This window comes from Astyanax mexicanus, chromosome 1 (assembly GCF_023375975.1).
Source record: "Astyanax mexicanus isolate ESR-SI-001 chromosome 1, AstMex3_surface, whole genome shotgun sequence".
NCBI lineage: Eukaryota > Metazoa > Chordata > Actinopteri > Characiformes > Acestrorhamphidae > Astyanax > Astyanax mexicanus.
Genome location: NC_064408.1, coordinates 18,791,848 through 18,812,575, shown reverse-complemented (window position 1 = coordinate 18,812,575; position 20,728 = coordinate 18,791,848). Strand labels below are relative to the sequence as shown.

General features: G+C 36.3%; 1 protein-coding gene across 1 annotated transcript in view; it reads right to left on the bottom strand.

Annotated features, from left to right (window-relative positions):
• Positions 1-20,728, bottom strand: part of camk4 (calcium/calmodulin-dependent protein kinase IV) — a 38,875-nt gene that overhangs the window by 9,083 nt on the left and 9,064 nt on the right. The window contains exons 2-8 of the mRNA XM_007231393.4: positions 15,753-15,831; positions 12,757-12,819; positions 9,912-9,994; positions 8,731-8,803; positions 1,866-1,956; positions 214-288; positions 3-78 (exon numbers count right to left, since the gene is read on the bottom strand). Of these exons, the coding sequence (XP_007231455.1) occupies positions 3-78; positions 214-288; positions 1,866-1,956; positions 8,731-8,803; positions 9,912-9,994; positions 12,757-12,819; positions 15,753-15,831 (540 nt within the window). The remainder of the gene's footprint in view (positions 1-2; positions 79-213; positions 289-1,865; positions 1,957-8,730; positions 8,804-9,911; positions 9,995-12,756; positions 12,820-15,752; positions 15,832-20,728) is intronic.

Genomic DNA, 20,728 nt, shown 5'->3' with positions numbered 1-20,728 from the left:
ACAGAATATATGTGATAACTCCCACAGACCACATGTCAACTTCTGGCCCGTAGGCACATCCCCGGAGGATCTCTGGAGCTGCAGAACACAGGAGAGGAAGCAGAGGGAGAGGCGGGGGAAATGAAAGGCATTCAGTCATGTGTTCTTGATGGAAACAGATAGATAGAGAGATGGACTACTGTGAATAGAGAGGCCATATTATAACAAACTCACCACAGTATCCAGGGGTTCCGCACACAGTCTTCATTGTAACTTGATCGTCAATTATTTTTGAGAGACCAAAATCAGCTGAAATGATCATCAGAAGATAGATTATGATACAGGTAATTAATCCAGAGCCAATGATCTAATGCAGTGTTTATCAGTCTTGGTCCTGGAGACCTTCTGGCCTGTACACCTCACTAGTTTCCCAGCTTTACTCTTTGAAAGGGTGCCTCCGGGACCAGAGCTGAGAAACACTAGTCTACTATTTACAGTAAATTAGTCAGTGTTAAATAAAACTTTTTGTTTAAATTTGACACTCTGTGACACTGTGAGTGTTCGTGAAACATTTCTATCTTATCAGGCGACACAGTGACTTTTGCCTGTTAAAGTTGGGGTCCTGGGTTCAAGTCCCTGCCTGGGTGGAGTTTCCATGTTCTTCCGGTGTCTGCATGGGTTTCCTCTAAGGACGCTGGTTTCTATTTACATTAGTATTAATTTGAGTTTTAGTGAAATGATAATATCTAATCAGAGGGCACAGTGACTTGGTGGTTAGCAAGTTTGTCTCTCAGTGCTGTGGTCTTGGGTTCAAGTCCCTATCTGGGTGAAGTTTCCACATTCTTCCTGTGTCTGTGCGGGTTTTCTTCCGACAGTCCAGTTTCTCTGATTTTGTTATTTATAGGTATATGTTTGAGTAAAATAAACATTGTTGTTTTTTTCTATAAACTACAGACAACATTTCTCCCAAATTCCAAATAAAAATATTGTCATTAAGTGCATTTATTTTATTTATTTATTTACATTTATTTGCAGAAAATGAGAAATGGCTGAAAAAAAAAACAAAAAAGATGCAGAGCTTTCAGACCTCAGATAATGCAAAGAAAACAAGTTCGTATTCATGAAGTTTTAAGAGTTCAGAAATCAGAGATCAATATTTGGTGGAATAACCCTGGTTTTAAATCACAGTTTTCATGCATCTTGGCATGTTCTTCTCCGCCAGTCTTAGACACTGCTTTTGGATAACTTTATGCCACACCTGGTGCAAGAATTTAAGCAGTTCAGCGTGGTTTGATGGCTTGTGATCATCCATCTTCCTCTTGATTATATTCCAGAGGTTTTCAATTTGGTAAAATCAAAGAAACTCATCAGTTTTAAGTGGTCTTTTATTTTTTTCAGAGCTGTATATGTATGCAATATATACTTAATATATACTGTTTGGGTGTACACTGTGCATGATTGGCTACTCCTCTTTGCCTGGGTTATTGTGTAGAATGTGGACCTTGAAAGGTGCTGTACAAGTGTAACTTTATTCATTTGTAGTTCAAGCTTATTAATCGCCTACTTTGACTGTTGTGTCATATTTGTATAGATTTTAAATGGTTGATTACATTTTCATGTGGGTCACAAAATGTTTTGTTGTGTTTTAATTGAGCTGCAAGTTGCAAAATTTTGAGAACCCCTGGTCTAAAGAATTTATCACATAATCTAGAAGATATTAACCAATTCTACAATCTTTATCATCACTGTTATAAACCCAATTCTTCATATAACCAGATATGGGCTCTGCTATAGCATTGCTCACGACCATTCAAAGTTATTTTTAAGAGTGTTGAATATCCCATTAAGATGCAGTCCCCTGGTGAAACAGAGAGACATATTCATACCTATTTTGAGAGGAGCATCTGGCGCTGAGGTGGCGTACAGGAGATTCTCGGGTTTCAGGTCCCGGTGTACAACACCATGTTCATGCAGGTACTAAAAAAAACAGATAGAGAGAGTCAGGCAGATGACCTACTGTTAATCCTTAACACATCAGTCTGATCTTTCAGGACTAGTGTAACTTCCAAAAAACACATTTCACATTTACGAGAGATAACATCTGCATTAACTTGTAACAGCAAATAAAAAAGCATGAAGAAGAACGTCTGTCAACATGTGATCTGAAACAGATGTATAGCAGCTGAGGGTGATCCTAAACATGCTAACCATCAGGAGAAAGGCATGACTGTCTGCCTTTAAGTGCTGTTATTTATTTTAAAATGGAAGAACACCTAAACATACCACTGTGACACGTTCAAATATGTTATTTAAAGTGTTTTATAGCTGTAAGAATGTAATAGTAGCCTGTCACATGTCAATCATCATCAGTCAGCTCTTATAAGCTCCAGTTCTCTGGGTAACACGTAAACAGGCGTGGGTAAAAGTATCAGGCAGTGTGAGAGAAATAAATAAGAGCACTTTGTTTTGTTAACAGCAGAGCAGCATGGCTGAGACATTGTTTTACAGAGAACATATAGTGCACTTGCCAACGCCTTGGATAAGAGTGTTACCCTGGAAACTCATTAAACAGAGCAGCATGGAGACCTGCAGAAGTCTGCCTGGTTACAGTCAAATGCTGGATACAGCACTCAGATTCATACACAGGCTAACAGCTAGTGGTTAGCCGGGGATAACAACACTGTGAATGAAAGCTCAACATGGTCTAACCGGTCTAAAAATCTGGTTAGTCACACAATTCTCTTTATGAATATCACTTGTTTTTTGAAAATGCATCACATTGATCATAATCATCACTATTATTCACTAAAAAACAGAACAAAAACTTTAATTTATAAAAATCTGATTAATTGCAACAGTATTCTGCGATAAAATGAGATGAATCACACTTTTTGTGCTTCTTAAAACTTAACACAAGCATTTAATATTAGATATCTAGATATAATTAAAAGAACCCATGTTAAACTGGAAAAATGGAACTGGAATTACATTAGTGGTGTCAATCGATTAAAATATTTTATCTGATCAATAACAATATTCTGATTAATTGTGAATAATCACACCTTTCCTACTTCTTAAGACTTAAGCATTTAACATAATCTAATTAACATTAAATATAAATAATATAATCAGTTAGTTAGATTGGTCAAATGGAATTACTGTACTTTCATTTCAGAGGTTTCAATCTCTTAAAAAAGAATATAATTAATGACAACAATATTCTGTAATTAATTGTGATTAATCACATCTTTTCTTCTTTTTTTGTGATAAACTTTTTATTCAATTTTAACACCTTTTCTTCTTCTTAAGAATGCAGCTTTGAATAATACTTGCAAAATATATGCGTTATTCCCAAAACGTTCTGCAATTAATTGTGATTAATCACACGTTTCCTTTCTTTAAATATTGAATATTTAAACCCGTGTTAGATCGGCAAAACTGATTTATATTTCCATAAATGGTGTCAATCACTTAAACAATTATTATGTAAATCACAACAATATTCTGTGCTTAATGATGGTTAATATAATTGTGTAATGTGATGTATCTGTTAAACAGATTTTTTTTTCTGTTATAATATTTTTTAATGGGCTGAGTAAAAGTTAAACAGAGAGATTTAGCATCAATTTATGAGGAAGTTTTAATGGAGAAAATGAATACTGATGTCAACAGGATCAACAGTAAAACAACTCCTCCATGTTCCTGCTTAAAAACTTTGACGGGTAAGAGCATGAAAGAGAGAGGGAGAGAGAGAGTGAAAGAGAGAAGACGGGGAAGAGTAAAAGAGTACAGGGCAATTTATACTTCTACATCGAACCTTTGACATAGCCTATGCATCATTCGGATTTCAGCATACATAAAAGTAATTAACCTTCTAAACTCAACATTATCGAAGCTGTGTTTACACAGATGAAAACCACTAATGCTAAACCAGCAAAAGAGGAAAATGAAAAATTATTAATTTGTGTAAAAAGTAAAATAATAATAAAAAAATAATAACGTGTAAAAGTATATGCGTTAATGTGTTACCATTGACAGCCCTAACTAAAATCCAGGACTTGACCTACACTAGTCTCTGAGTGAGGCAGCAGTCCAGTCATAAGCTGGGATTTGTCTGAAAATAACCAGTGCAGTATGCAGTTAGGCTCTCCACACCAATTACCATGACATGTGAGTGTGTTATCTTTTTGTGAGATCCGAGGGGAATTGTTCCCAGTGCAAAACTCAGTGGAGCTGACACACATACAAGCTACCCTGTATATTCTCTCCTCCCTCGCTCCCTCCCTCCATCATCCCACTGAATACAGCAGCTCTCTACCTCGCCATTCCTCTTCATGGCACTAAGCTTATTTTGTCAAATAGGCCAGTACAGCTCACCAGTACTGGAAGGTGGGAAAATAAATCACCCATTTCACAGTCTGCATTGTTCTACTTGCTTTCCAAACTATAACACTCTGCATAAACTCTGTTAAATGTAACGCTATAATCCTACTGTAGCATATGGCTGAATGAATCCTCAATCCTCAGCAATCAGAACTGAGTACAGCCTCTTTTCAGAAGAAGAAACATCTCAACAGTAGCAGTTAGATACCCAGCATGAAGCCAGGGCCTCTGACATTTAGCTCTGAATTTGTTTGTGTTTACAACAATTACAAAACATTTACTAGTATGACATATATATATTAAGATGTAATGGTCTTGATAAAGTACTTAAAAAGGTCAAAATTAATGTTTATATGTAAATTAACACTCTTAAAAAACATTTTAGGAGATGGTAACCCATAACCTTACCTTGGGCTTAATTAGTGTGAGGAATATTAAGATGAAAACGTACTAATTTAATATGTTATCTACTCAGGATTGTATTGGGTCTACAGCCTACCAGGATCATTGGGAACAAAGCAGAAATACCCTGCAAACAGGGTACCAATCTTTTACTGGATACCAAAACACCTAGGGGGAAATTTAGTATAAAATCTAGCAACAATATCTGGAAGCCAAACTTATTTGGCCAAAAATGGCAAAAAAAAAAAGCATTAGTGAAAAGAATAAATTAAAAATATTTATTTTAGGTCACATTGCAGTGTTTATTTTACTATTTATTTCAGCAGCTGCTGTACTTTCTGGATTCCAAGACACAAAACAGAGTCAAAAAGATGTCAGAGTAAGCTTAAAACATACAAGGCAGCATAAAGACTAAGCTCACACAGGGAGTTCGGTCTGTCATCAACTCAGCCACTAATCCAGCTCAGAAAAACAGTTAGCATACTGCTCCAGCTCAGCAGTTGCAGCTTTACCCCAGCTGTTAGTTACTACTGTGAAACTGCTCTAGCTTAGTGAAGGCCAGCTGCGATGTGCATATCTTCTTTCAAATTAAAAGTCTTCTGCAGGGTTTTGTTATTGAGACTAGGGGTGGGCGATATGGCTCTAAAATAATATCACGATATTTCAGGGTATTTTTGTGATAACGATTTACTTGGCGATATGGGAAAACTAAAAGAATTAATTCATTTCAGGAATATAGTATAATAGTATAACAGTACAATCATAATGTGGCAAAATAAATAATATAGCATAAAATAATATAATGCAGCAAATAATATTGCAGAATATTTAGTGCATGCATATAAACTGCAAACTAAAACAATTATACGATAAATACACCTAAAGCTTCACAGTAAATAATAGACTACTTTTAAGACAGAACAGCCCTATTATCACGATATGGATTTTTAATATCATGATATTTCTGTGTCACGATATATTGTATACGATATAATATTGCCCACCCCTAATTGAGACTTCATGAGGTTTTAATAAAATTCTAAAGAAGTGGCAATCATTTAGCAACGGTGGGCCATCAGTGCAAAATATAGGTAGTAGAAGCACTGTATTGTGCTTTTTTGTTATGACTATAGAGATGTTTTAATTAAAATTGCAGTTTTTTATTTGTTTTTTTTTTCTTTAAAAAGCAATACAAATATATGTAAGATATTTTATTTCAGCAAAGGTGAAAATGGCAAAAAAACATTTTTTGAAAATCTGAATTTAATTAGAATTTTCTTCAGTTCTGGTTTTGGATAAAAATCTTTATTTCTGTGCATCTCTAGAGGAAACCCACATGGATGCAGGGAGAACATACCAAACTCTTCACAATTACTGAATCAAGAATTGAACCCCCAACCCCTGGTCCCACACTTTAACTGCTGTATCACCACATGCCTCATCACAATTTCAGTGAAAACAAAAACAAAAAAAAGACGTCTCACTTCTGAAGCGCTGCAGCAGCATTAACTGTTCTGCCGGCTGGTTCTGTGTGACCCAGTATAGCCGGAGAGGCGTTCGCTTTATTGCAGGCTGCCAACTCTCCGAGCTGAACGCCACACATGAGAAATTTGCCCACTTTCTTACTATCTCATCTCCCTGGCAACAGCAATCCTCAGCAAAACGAGGGCCATCGGGTGAGAACGCACTCTGGAAGAAATCGCTAACACATAAAGCTGTGAGCTACTGTACACACATGTGCTAAGATCGGGATACAGCGATGGGTGTAGCTCAGCAAAAAGGCCTTATATGGTCATCAGGTGAAATGGATACGACTGGCAGCAGCATGTTCTGCAATGGTGATGCAAATGATTGTGGGATCCTCATTACAGCTCTGCTAGTAAACAAACATGGGGGAGAGAGAGAAGACGCGAGAGACTGTCAGAGAGAGAAAGAGAAGAAAATGTGGGAGAGAAAAAGGAGAGAATAGTCTTTTATGACCTCTCAGTGGGATCTGAGCCCACCCACTGATTATAACACTGAAACAGCCTCCTACTAACAGTGCTCACATCACAGCAACTCAGTTAACTGCTATTTACAATAAAAAAAATCTCACTATCTTAGCATAGAGTGTGTTTAGCAAAACCCCACAGCATATCTTGTTTTGTTTTTTTTTTTGTTTTTTACAGTACTGTGCTTTATGGTTTTCATTTAATTACCTAAGATTTAATTTCCTTTAACTACTTATCATATTTGTTATCACTTTTTTTGCTAACCTTAACCCTAACCTTAAGTCAAAACTAAACCCTAAGCCTAATCCTAACCTTAACCTAAAATCCAAAGTAAGTATTTTTTATCATATTTACTACACCAAAAGTCCATTTTACACCAGAGTTCCCCTTGAACTGAAATCTTAAAGGTTAAGGTTACAGTCTGGGGTTACGGTTAAGTATAGTGTTACATTTAACAAAGAATCATTTTCATTCCACTAAAGATTAAAGTTGCATTTATCAACATATAGTTGAATGCAAGTTGAGCCTCTATGGGGCATGACAGGGTGGACAGCTTAAGCTTTACTTCAAAAGCTAAGTATGGAGACAATACGTGAAATGTCAAATTAAATTATTATTATTGGTTGCTGAATATTGAGCAGCAAGTTTCTTTAGTCTCTTGAAAATGAAACAGTGTAAAGGTTGTGGTGTTACTGATGTCAAAAGCCCTATCCAGGCGGGATTTGTTTCTCAGGGGGACGTCTGTGAAAAATATTTCACACTTCTACTCAGTGATAAAACTCCTGCATCTGGACTGTAGTTGAAAAAACAGGAGGATCAGTGAGTTTTTGGCTTTCTCAGTCACATGACATCACGTTCAGTAGCTCCTCCATTTCCACTCGCTGTTGTGTTTACGTGGATCTCCGTGGAAACGCGGGTCTTTTTGCAGAGGACAAAAAACTGCTTTATTAAATGAGAGGTGGCGAAACAGTAAGTAATTCAGACTGTAATCTTCTCAGAGGACATCTCAGAAAAACACATACATGGTCGTTCCAGACACGAATAAAATCAAAGAGGACCCTCCATAAAAGAGAAAACTACCCCAGGACCCCCTAAAAACCGAATCCCATCCGGATAGGGCTAAATATTACTTTCTTAAAAGTTCTGTAGAAACAAATTCCATATACACCCAGCCCTCTAGAGAAAGCTCAAATGTATTTAAATAATAAAATTAAATGGGGACTGTTGTTTATACTGGAGAACAGCATTTCACTTTCAGACTCCACAAGTTATGGGAATATGGGTTGCTCCCAAAGCCCGGCCTTAACCCTTTAAGACCTGAATTATGTTCCAGTTATGAAAAAAAATAATAAAACAATGCTGTTTTATGTCTGCAATGTACTTAAAAACCCTGAGAAGGGGAAACAAGGCTTAAAGCTAAATGCATCCAAGCTCTTCAGTTTACTAACAGCACACTGAGAGGACAGCAGCAATATCCAGTAAGAAAAAAAAAAATTGTGCTAAAAACTAATTCATAATATGCTGCTTCTGTGAGCCCCCTGTGATTCTGGAAAACAACCAATAAAAGCAGAACATACAGATTTAAAGAAAAAATATGAATTAAATTAAAAATATTTGTTAATAGGATTGTAACATCGGCTCTAAGCATTTATTTTCCCAAATGAAGTCACATACTTACTATTTATACACAAGAGAACAAATACTCATACTGCATCTATACTGCATCCTTTGGAATTTTTAATTAACTTTCAATTTTACTGATAAACAAAAGGTCTATAAAAATGTGATAAAAATCATGTGATATAAAAAAATGTGATATATATTAAAACCAATTGCCTCACTTGAATACATGCTTTTTAACTGTGGATATTTAGCCTTGATGCTCTTGCAATTGAAAAGTAAGGTTTTTATGGAACAGGTACAACAGGAAATGATCAGTCCTTCAAATCTCTTTCAAATCGCTGGTGCAACTCACCGCCACAGCCTCCAGCACTTGTTTTATAGCATCTGCTGCATCCCTCTCACTGTAGTAGCCCTTCTCCACCACCCTGTAAAAAAGAAAACCTTGTTTCTGCTCTAAAAATGACTCCGCATTGAACAAGAAAGAAAGAAAAAAAAGTTGCCTGAACACTTTTCCCAATTTCCACCGCTCTATTTTCCAGGCTTAATGTGAGCTGGTGAGTCAACCACACCTCGGCGCTTGGTGAGAGACACTCCTATTGATTGCTCATGAAGAAAAAGCCCTTTTGGAAAATGACTCACATTCAGCAGAAACACTTTAACTGTGGTTTATGGACTAAACTTGGCCTGTGTGAAGTAGCGCAGCCTGAGCTTCTGTAAAGTAGGCTTTCTAATGCAAAAGTTCTGCATAAATCTGAATCAGATCAGCTTTACACATAACAACAGAGGAGAACCACTGTGTTAAGTGATACAAACCTTTTTCTTTGTGCTTCCAGTACTAGGAAAAGAACATTTTAACCACTGAAATGGTTATTAGAAATAGTATACTCTGTATACATAAACACTGGACCTTATTTATGGGTTATTCTTAAGATGAAATATCTTCCTAAAACCCAATAACAGGTGCATCTCAAAAATTAATATATGATTAAAAATTTACTTTATTTCAGTAATTCAGTTCAAAGTGTGAAACTCATATATTATATAGATGTTATACAGATGTAGATGTTATATTATATAGATATTATATAGATTTTAAGCGTTTATTTATTTTATTGTTGATGATCATGGCTTGCAGCCAATGGAAACTCAAAAATCTGTGTCTTAGAAAAATGTAATATTACTTAAGACTAATTGATACTTTCTGCAGTGTGGTCAGTGTGCCAAGTCCTGCTGGAAAATAAAATCTGCATCTCCATAAAAGTTGTCAGCAGAGGGAAGCATGAAGTGCTGTACGATTTTCCAGGAAAACACTGCACTGACACAGTGAATCAACACCAGCAGATGACATGTCTCTCCAACCATCACTGATCATCAGTAAATTTTGCATTACATTTGCAAATGAAGGGAGCAGAGTCTGGAGGAAGGGTGGAGAGACACACAAGCCAAACTGCTGTCTGATGACTTTTGGAGTCTATATCAGTGTGTAACTTGCAGAGCTGCTGTAATAATTAATACAGCCTTTAGGGAACTAACCTGTCAAATAACTCTCCTCCGGTGACGAGCTCCAGCACAAGACTGATCTCTAACGGTGTCTCAAAGATCTCCTTCAGCTTGATCTGATGTAATATATGAGAGCGAGAGAGAGAGAGAGTAAATTAAAACATAGTTAACTACTCAGGGTTTCTGTGGGACACTATTATGCAAGTTATGCTGCGCCTCCAAAGGCAATTCTAGCACAGTCTGTCTATCTATATCTGTAACAATTAACTCTTATGTTGTGATTTAAGATTTTAACTGGTATTCAAGAGTTATTTAGACCATAATACAAAAGTGCCCAATCTAATGCAGAATAAACTGTAAAACCAGGCCATTTGTGTAGTTAAACACATCATAAATGTCTCTCATATTTAATTTTAGTTCTTTACTATAGACTTTTAAGAATAATGAATAACAAACTATCAAAATAATCAGTGCAACCTGCGCAAATGGAAGGGAAACTTAATCAGAGAATAAAAAAAACAAAGGACTGCTTGTTTTTCCCCATTCTTCTTTACAGGAGACGTCTAGTTTTGTATATGTTTGGGTAGTCTTGCATGTACTGCTTGTTGAAGGTCTATCCATAAATGATGTTCAGTTCAGGGCTCTGTGAATTTTACTCATTTTCACACATCAGTGATTTGATGCTATCCATTAATCCTTTCACTTGTGTAACACCGGCAATGCAACTGGCTGCAACACAATCCCAAAACATGACAGACCCACCCCCATGCTTCACAGATTACATTACATTACATTTGGCAGACGCTTTTGTCCAAAGCAACTTACAATAGTTTAAGGTAAACATTTTTTAGATAGGGTTTAAAGGAGGTCGAAGGGAAATAATAGGATAGAGGAGTGAAGGAGGGGAAGAAGGAAATGAGGTTAGAAGTAGTTAGTGTGTTAGAGGTGTTAAGAGAGTAAGTGCTCTTTGAAGAGCTCTGTTTTCAGGAGTTTATTAAAGGTAGCGAGAGATTCTCCTGACCTGGTAGTGGAAGGTAGTTAGTTAGAGGTTTTAGGAGAGTAAGTGCTCTTTGAAGAGCTCTGTCGTCAGGAGTTTATTAAAGATAGTGAGGGACGCTCCTGATCTGGTAGTGGAATAGTTAGTTAGTTAGAGGTGTTAGGAGAGTAAGTGCTCTTAGAAGAGCTCTGCCTTCAGGAGTTTATTAAAGATAGCGAGAGATTCTCCTGATCTGGTAGTGGAAGGTAGTTTGTTCCACCATTGGGGAACTCTGTATGAGAACAGTCTGGATTTGTGCTTTGTGTGAATGTTTGTTTGGTAAAGCGAGGCGACATTCACTGGAGGAGCGCAGCGGCCAGGAGGTAGCGTAAGCCTTCAGGAGCGAGTGCAGGTAGGAAGGAGCCTGTTCTGTCATCACCTTGTAGGCGATTGTAAGAGTTTTGAATTTGATGCGAGCATCAACTGGTAGCCAGTGGAGCTCAATGAGCAGCGGGGTGACATGAGCCCGTTTTGGCTGATTGAAGACCAGATGTGCCGCTGCAGATAATAATGTTTTCATTACATGAAATATAGCTCCAGTTTTTATCTACATATACTTTTGCAATTACTGGCTTAAAGGCTTCTATTTTGAGCCCAAAGCACTTCCTTCAAAATGTGACTTGTCTTTAGATGTTTTGTAATTAGGCCACAGGTAAAATTCACTTTATAAGTCAATATTACATATGTTTAAGCACTCCACAACACTGCAGAATGAAATGCTGCACCACCTTCTTTAACTCAGATAGACTTTGATACAGGTCATAGTCTTGGCAGTCATATGGAGGTTTTGATTTGCTTTAAGTTTGAACTGTTATACAGGTGCATCTACAAAAATTAGAATATCACTGAAAATGTACTTTTTTCAGTAATTCAGTTCAAAATGTGAAACTTATATAGATGTATTACACACAGAGTTATTTATATTATGGGTTTATTTATTTCTTATTGTTGGTGATTATGGCTTACAGCTAATTAGAATATTTTTATATAAGACCAACTGGTACTTTTGGCAGTGTGGGCAGTGTGCCAAGTCCTGCTGGAAAATGAAATCCGCAACTCCATAAAAGTTGTCACCAGAGAGAAGCATGAAGTGCTGTAAAATCTCCTGGTAGAAGTTGCGCTGACTTTTGTTCAAACTTTACACTAGACCTCAAGCAGTTTGGACTGTGTGTCTCTCCACTCTTCCTCCAGACTCTGATTCCTTGATTTACAAAGAAAATGTAAAATTTACTGATGATCAGTGATGGTGTGCAGAGACATGTCATCTGTTGGTGTTGATCCACTGGGTTAAATCAAGTCTAAAGTCAGTGCAGTGTTTTCCCAGAAAATCTTAAAGCACTTCATGCTTCCCTCTGCTGACCACTTTTATGGAGTTGCGGATTTCATTTTCCAGCAGGATTGGTACACTGACCACACACTTACAAAAGTACCAATTGGTCTTTTAATAATAATATACATAATATATCATATCATATTATAGATTATTCAAATTTTCTGTGACACTGATTTTTGGGTTTTTATTGGCTCTAAGCCATAATCATTAACAATAAAAATTAAACACTTAAAATAGATCACTTTGTGTGAAATACATCTATATAATGAATGAGTTTCACATTTTGAACTGAATTACTGAAATAAAGTAACTTTTCAATGATATTATTTTTTTTTTTGATGCACCTGTAGAAGCTGTGTTTACTTCTTCTCAGTTTAAAAAAGTGTATTTTATCCAAGAGTGCTCAATCTTTTGCATAAGACTAGAGTTGCTACATGCTGGTGATTTGTTTCAAAAGAAAAAGAACACTAAATGAGCTCAATCTAGCGTCATAGTCAAATCTGACTTACTATATTTGGATGAGAAAGACGAAGTAGAACTCCGATCTCTGTTCGTACAATCTTCTTGTCAACCTAAGTGAAGAGAACATAGTGAACATTTATCTTAATTCAGTCTTTATTCAAAGTTAAGCTCTTCATTATGATGCCACCATTACAATTGTACAATTTAGCGAAGCAGGCAGAGCAATTTAGTACTGTAGGGATAAATCATTAAGTCAAGTTCTATACATATATTTAAAAAGATATGAAAATCATATAAGCATAAGAGTGTAAAATGTACATTAATGTATATAAAACTGCAAAAGCCAATGATTTGAATCCCATAGACCCATGTTTTATTGATAACAGAACATATAACACATATCGGATGTTAAAAGTGGGGCATTTTTAAAGTTAGTTGCAAATTGTTCCTATTGTGTTTTTATTAGTATCATTTACTTTTCCAGACTTTTGAGATGCGGTGCTGCCATAAAATTATAAATGCGTTAATTAAGCAATAATACACGAGAGTGCTATAACGTGTAATATTGGCACTGCTCTGCTACGATCATAGATCAACGAAGCAGTGCCAATACTACATGTTATAGCATGAACCTCGAGTGTATTATTGTGATTATGCCACAGTTCCATTATTGCTGTTTATTGAAAGATTTTGAGTTAAAGAGGACGAAAAAAATACCATCTGTTTGGTTATAAAAACTCTGCGAGTTAAAATAAGTCCAATGCTGCTTTGTTTGTAGACGTGCTGTAAGAGTTGCATTGTTGCTAGGTTACCTGTATGTGGCGGAGTAATACATAGAGAAATTCGGTTACAGTGCATTACCGGCTGATAACGTCACTCATAAAACGCCTTTTAACCAATCACATTGCAGGGCCGGAAATAACTGTGATATAATATATTAACTTGAATCCTTTAATCTTCGAAAATCCTTGAATATCTTGTGAGTGAGGCTGAACACTACTTATTGATTTATCAGAGTTGGAGGGAAGTCTGATTAGTGGGTGTCAGGTGGAGTTGTGTGGGCCTTTAAACATTCCTCAATCCAAAGTGTCACGAATGTACTGGGAAAACACCATAAAGAGAATTATCACCCAGAGTGTACAGCACAGTGGGTGACAATGATCATTGGCTGTCGTGTCTGGCTAGAATTGTCCATGCAAACAAACAACAGACTCTGGCAGAATCACATCCATATTCAGCGCAGGAGGCCACACAAGACCGTTCTTTAGCTTCTCATAGACATGATAAAAGTCATGGACATGATAACTGGTCCCATGACTTTTGGCATATCAGTATATATTTTTTTCTATGTCTATATGTGTATTCTTTATTGCAATGAATAAAAAGTAAAGCCGAAGTTAAAGTTAAATATGCGAGGGCTGGTGGGAAGTCTATTCCAATGAATTGAACAAAAATGTCAATGGGCTGATGATTCATGATTCAGCGCCTGCCCACTGTAATCCATTATACTGCGGAAGTGTTTCTGAAATCAGAGAAACATGGCAGTTTTTGGATTTTGTAACTGATCAGATGCTATAAATGTGTCAGATTAGTTTTAAAAAATGTCACTTAAGTCCACAGGCTGTATAATTAGTGGTTTGCTGTTAAACTATGTAATAGAGAAACCTACCAAATTTGAACTGCCTTAAATCTGTGGTGTTCATTGGAGCTATTTTTGTGAATGGAATGCAATTATTACCTCATATTATGATTTTACACAACATGCTAATGTAAACAATAACTAATTCCAGAGACAATGATTTCTAAAACACACGCAAAACGTTTTAAAGCAAATTAATACTAAATAATTGATCACTATTTACTATAGAACAAACCGAAAAAGACCTACTGTGAGGTGTTAAAAAAATAAAAAATAAAAAACACTGAAAAAAAACAGAATGCAATAAATGTATATGGTTCAATTGTCCTTTTAACAGTCTGTAGAAGTCTGGGAAGTGGTTTTAAGGAAAGAGTTTTGGGAAAGGAAAATGAATGTCAAATTCTCGTCTGATGGGGGATACTTGATACTCAACAATTCAACAAAAAGTGTATTCTTTACAATCTTTGTCCATTAATTTATGCACCAAATGTTTTCTGTTGGTGAAAGGTCATCAATCCATAGAGCAGTATGTGGTTTAGCACTGTTTATCTAAAATAAACACAACCTTTCCTTAAAAAGACAATGTGCAAATAGGACATTGCACATTGGACCTTCTTTCCAGATGTGTAAGCTGCCCACACCATAGGCACTAATGCAACCCCACACCAACAGAGATGCAGGCTTTTGAGCTGTGCACTGATAACAAGCTGGATGGTCCCTCTCTTCTTAGGTTATCTTGACATGGCATGAGTGGTTTCATACGAAAGTTACAATTTTGATTGTTCTAAGTACGGAGCAGTTTTCCTATTTCCTAAGTCCATTTTAAATGAGGTTTAACCCCTTTCTGGATGAAGTTGACATATTTGTTTCTTCTTTGCATGGCACAGCCTCACCTTGCATTTGTGGATTTTAGAGCAAAACTGTGTTCAGAGACTTCTGATTTCTGCCAGTGTTCCTGAGCTATTTTAATGCAGAGCTGACTGAGGGCCCAAAGATCACTAGCATCTAATACTGACTGTCTGTCTTGTCCTTTGTGCACAGAGATTTCTCCTGATTTTCTGAATAATATCTGATGATATTATGTACTGAAGATGGTGCACTATTAAAGTTTTAGATTTGAGGTTGTAAATAAAAAGAATACATTTGTATTGTTTGTGATCTGATTAATTTTGGCACTGGTGCAGTTTATATACAGTACATTTTAAGTGTGGACTCCTTTTTCACTGTCTGACAGCAATTAGCTAACAGTCATCATGTGGGAGAGAGAGAGATTCTTTAAGTTCTGTACAGCTAGAGGGGAAATCCTGATGACTGAGACTCCTCGGCCCGAGTGGGAAGTGAGAACAAAAGCTTGGAGAAGAAAGCCTTCATGTATCATGTAGGAAAATCTGTCAGCATGCTCACCGTTTTCTTCAGCATCTTCACAGCGTAGGGCTTCTGTGTGCCTTTCTGCCGACATCGAAACACCACAGACGTAGCTCCCCTGGAGGAGGAGGAACATCAGCATCAGGAAAGAACAGCACAGATGAATCACAGCTCTTAAATCTTTCACAAATGATAAATGCAGTTATTAAGAATGAAATGACACTATGTACTGATCAGATTATAGACTGCATGCTACAGTCCTGCTCTCCCACAGACTATTAAATAAAGGCCAGTGTGTGGTACACTTAGGACACTGGTGTACGTTAATTAGCTCTACTTTCCGTCTTAATTACAGTCCCAGGGCTATGGAGTCACAGCATGACTGTCACAGTTTCCCTGTCCGGTCTCCTCCCTAGTCCTACTTTAGTAATGAAGTTTTTTTGTCTTTTTTAGTCTTTCAGGCCTGTCACAAAAACATTTTTTTTTTTATTGTATGATATATTGTCTCAGAAATAATTGCATTAAACTATATTATTAAAATTTAATGCCACTCATATATTAAAAACATGATAGCTTAATAATCCAATAAAACCCCTTTAATGGACAATAAACCATAAATAACTGCAAGAATTTTTAAGTTAAAACTGGAATATTGATTTGACCTTCTAAACAATAATAAAACATCTAATTTAATATATTAGGATTTATTGTTCATAGTTCACAACTGCTGTTAAAATTTTACTCATGCAAATTGTACATTGGAATTTGTATTTTTCTGGTGCATGCAGTGTATTTCCAGTTTTGAAAAAGATGTATTATGTATACATGTATTATATATTATGTATTATATTACGTAATTTACAAATAACAAGTCATTTTCAAGTCAATCATATCAAGGTAGTAACAGACACAAATGAAAGCTTGAGAGGTAAAAAGGGTAAATACTGTTTTACAAAGACTGAGACATAAAGTGCATTCCAATCCTACAACATGGGTAAACTCTGTGTTGATGTGTTCTTGGGTTTACTGATGTTTCCTTGCCAGCTGTCCTAAATTAAAAGCTTGGAATAAGGATAGTTCTAAGACTCGCAGTGCCAAGCAAACATGGAGAGGCGTCAATTTTTTACTTACTCCTCACATTTTCACACAATAATTAAAAATATACTTTTTATTATAGATTTGCTCAAAAATCTACAATATTTATTTGGATAAATCTCTCCATCCAGATGGATGAAATGCTATTCGTGCTATAGCAATTTGCCTGTGATTTTACGTTGATTTTACAGTTAAATAGTGTTCACTGGATTCCTAATTTTACATAGGCTACTATGTGGACTGGTGATGGTTTTAAGTGGTCAAGCCCATATTTGGAAGCTGTGAAAGCTCTGTTTATTTTCACCCTGTCAACATCTGATGCAGGATCAGCGTTTTGACCCCTAGCCCACTGTATAATCAGCTTAGGCCAGCAATCAAAACTGGCCCTGGACCAACACAATATGCTTGAACAGAGCCGCCACAGGCAGTTACAAGCAAGTATCTCAGCTGGAGAGCGTCCAATGTGCAAATAAATGAAATTTGGGTGGACAGCTTGGCTAATGCAATTGAGGGGAAGAGGCCACTGTGCTGTGTTCTACAGCTAGCATCTGGAGTCAAGACCACCAGACCCCAAAAAAACTGGAATGCTAACTTATTACTACTATACTAGTATTATTTTTACCATAAACCCCAACATACACACACTTACACACAGAAATGCACATTTATAACATGTACAAAGAAGCCAGTATGAGAGCTAGCCAGCTTACAGCCACCATAATCACCATGTCTCCAAAAAATTGGATCATCCTCCTAAAAAAATGAAGGACTTGAGCGAAGGGTTACATAACAGAAAAAGTGTTTCTTTTTTTTGGAGTGAATAAAAAAAAAATCTGAACATTTGGCAGGTAATCCCCTCGAAAAAGCAGCAGAAAGGATTTTGTGTAGATCAGTGGATCTGTATCCTGGTCCTGGGTGACTCTTGTTCTTCACATGTTAGAGTTTTTTCCTGCTATACCACACCAGAATTAAATCTTCAGGTAATTAACACGCCTTTTCTCACCATCACAAACCCAGACACGACATGCACTGTTAAAATGAGAGGCTGCATAATGTTCTTTAAAAATGCTGCTATAGAACATCTATGTTTGGTTTAATAAAAACCTATTTTTTGCATGGCAGATATGAGTGTGAAGAGTGTGTCTTTAAACTAACAAAATATCCACATAGTGTTGCAGCAGTAAGTAGTTTCACAGTATAATATAGTATGGAAATGCATGGTTATTATTGAGCGATACTGGTGAGAAAAAGGCTAACGGCTAACAGAGAAGCTAACCTGCTCACATGCAGCTTATTTCTACACGGCTAACAGGCTACAAGCCTGCCAAGGCTGGCTGTTAGCATTGCAGCTAACCCTGGCTCAGCCTGGCTGTTAGCACCGTGGCTAACCAGTGATTCTAGGCATTATAACACAGGATAAAAAAATCATGCAGACATATACATCTATATCTAACCAGCATGGTGACCTCACCCTGTAGAAGAAACACTGCTTAAAATCCAGCTAAATATCCATCAAATGAAGTTTTCCAAAATTATTTTCCAGATTAAATTGCAAAACAACAATTCAGTGCATATGTAGTAGTCTGTAGACCAAAATATTTATGATAATATTGTTATTCTTTTACTGCAATTGTGAAATATGGACATACCATTATACTGTAATATATTATAAGAGGGTTATAATAATGTTAAAACATATGAAAGGTTCAAGAAATGGTTGTTTACATAACCAATAATGGTTCTTCTATGACTTTGTTCATCCCCTTTAACCCATATTTATTGTTTAGTAATTAATCCTAATTCACAAACTATTGTGATTTGTTTTGTATTAGCTAATTGATTAACACAGGGTTTTATTTTAAGTGTATTTTCAAGTGTGAAACACATTTGAAACATCTGCCACATAAAGTTATTATTCAAAAAACACTTACATATATGTCTCTGTTACAAACATAATACAGCTCTGGAAATAAATTAAAAGACCACTTCAGTTTCTGAATCAGTTTCCTTGATTTTGCTATGTATAGGTATATGTTTGGGTATAATGAGCATTGTTATTTTATTCTATAAACTACAAACAACATTCCTCCCAAATTCCCCCAAAAATGGTCATTTAGAGCATTTGGTAGCTCTAGAAAATGAAAAATAGCTAAAATAACAAAAATGATGCAGAGCTTTCAGACCTAAAAATAATGCAAAGAACAAGTTCATATTGATATATTTTATAGTTTTAAGAGTTCAGAAATCAATATTTGGGGGAATAACCCTGGTTTTTAATCACAGTTTTCATGCATCTTGGTATGTTTTCCTCCACCAGTTTTACACACTGTTTTTGGATAACTTTATACCACTGCTGGTGCAAAAAATCAAGGAAGTTCAGCTGGGTTTGATGGATTGTGATCATCCATCTTCCTCTTGATTATATTCCAGAGGTTTTAAATCTGGTAAAAATGAAGAAACTTAAGTGGTCTCTTATTTTTTCAGAGCTGTATCATAAGAACTTTCTTATGACCATACAGCCACCATTGACAATTCCCAAAAGTACTGGATAGAGAATTATCATGTCAGAGAACACAGTTCCAGTGCTTCTCAGCTCAATGCTGTGGGCTTTATATCCCTCAAGTTCACACCTGACGTTAGACATGATGCCAATAGAATCATGATGATCTGCCTCAGAGAGTCCTATTCTATTGCCTGTAATGGGTTCAAAATGTAGAAGAAGGAGCTGAATGCATTAATTACAAAGGGAGTCCACAAACATTTGAACATATAGTGTATGCTGGAGAACATCCATTTTTCTCTGTCTTATATCCTGTGTTGTAATTGCTAGAATGCTTCATTTCATTAGGAAATCAAAGGTTAATCAATGGCCGGGCAGAAGGATCTGTATTAATGAGGGAGCTCTGCTTGCAGGGTGATGTATGAGAGGAAGTGGGATGGTGGCCTTCCTCTCCAATAATCTATGAATCCACTTATACAGCTCTGGAAAAAAATGAGACCAATTAAGAATTATGAGTTTCTTTGATTTTACCAAATTGAAAAACCTCTGGAATATAATCAAGAGGAAGAGCCATCAAGCCAAGCTGAACTGCTTGAATGTTTGCACCAGGAGTGGCATAAAGCTATGCAAAATCAGTGTGTAAGATTGGTGGAGGAGAACATGCCAAGATTGATGAAAACTGTTATTAAAAAACAGGGTTGTTCCACCAAATATTGATTTCTAAACTAAAATTTATGAATATGAACCTGTTTTATTTGCATTATTTGAGGTCTGAAAAAAACTGAAGTGGTCTCTTATTTTTTTCCAGAGCTGTATATATACACGCACACATTAGGGACTAGGGATATAACAAAACACAAATTTGAAAATGAGATATGATCTGTAGTTGTTGAACCAATCAGCCCACTGACTCCAAGCTAACCTGCCCCACAGCGCTCGGCATCACCGGAATTCTGATCACAGGGCCCACCCTGCTATTAATGTACTTTAAAAAGGGGCTTCATGCTATAGACTCTTTGTGAAGTCTTAGCATTTCTATTGAACTCTAAGCCCTGAGCATTATATTTCTAGTGTGTATTCCGGTATTCTGACCTTTTGCTTTGTTTTTTATTTTTTGTATTACGTCTCAGTCTCGTCCTCTGATAACCCTGTTTGCCTGTGATTCGACCCTTGCCTGCCTTTTAGATTGAGTTTTGTGGAATAAACTGCTGTCTGTCAAGTTATATTTTTCTCCTTCTGGATGGTGTACTGTATTATATCAGCACCTAAGAAATCAGCCTCAAGAAATTAAGATATCAAAACAAAAAGGCAGCACCTACGGATAGTAATCATACATTATTTAATACAAATAAACTGAGTAAATGCACTATAAAAGTTTTTTTTTTTATGTAAGCTTCCTGGACAAAATATTACAAGTGTA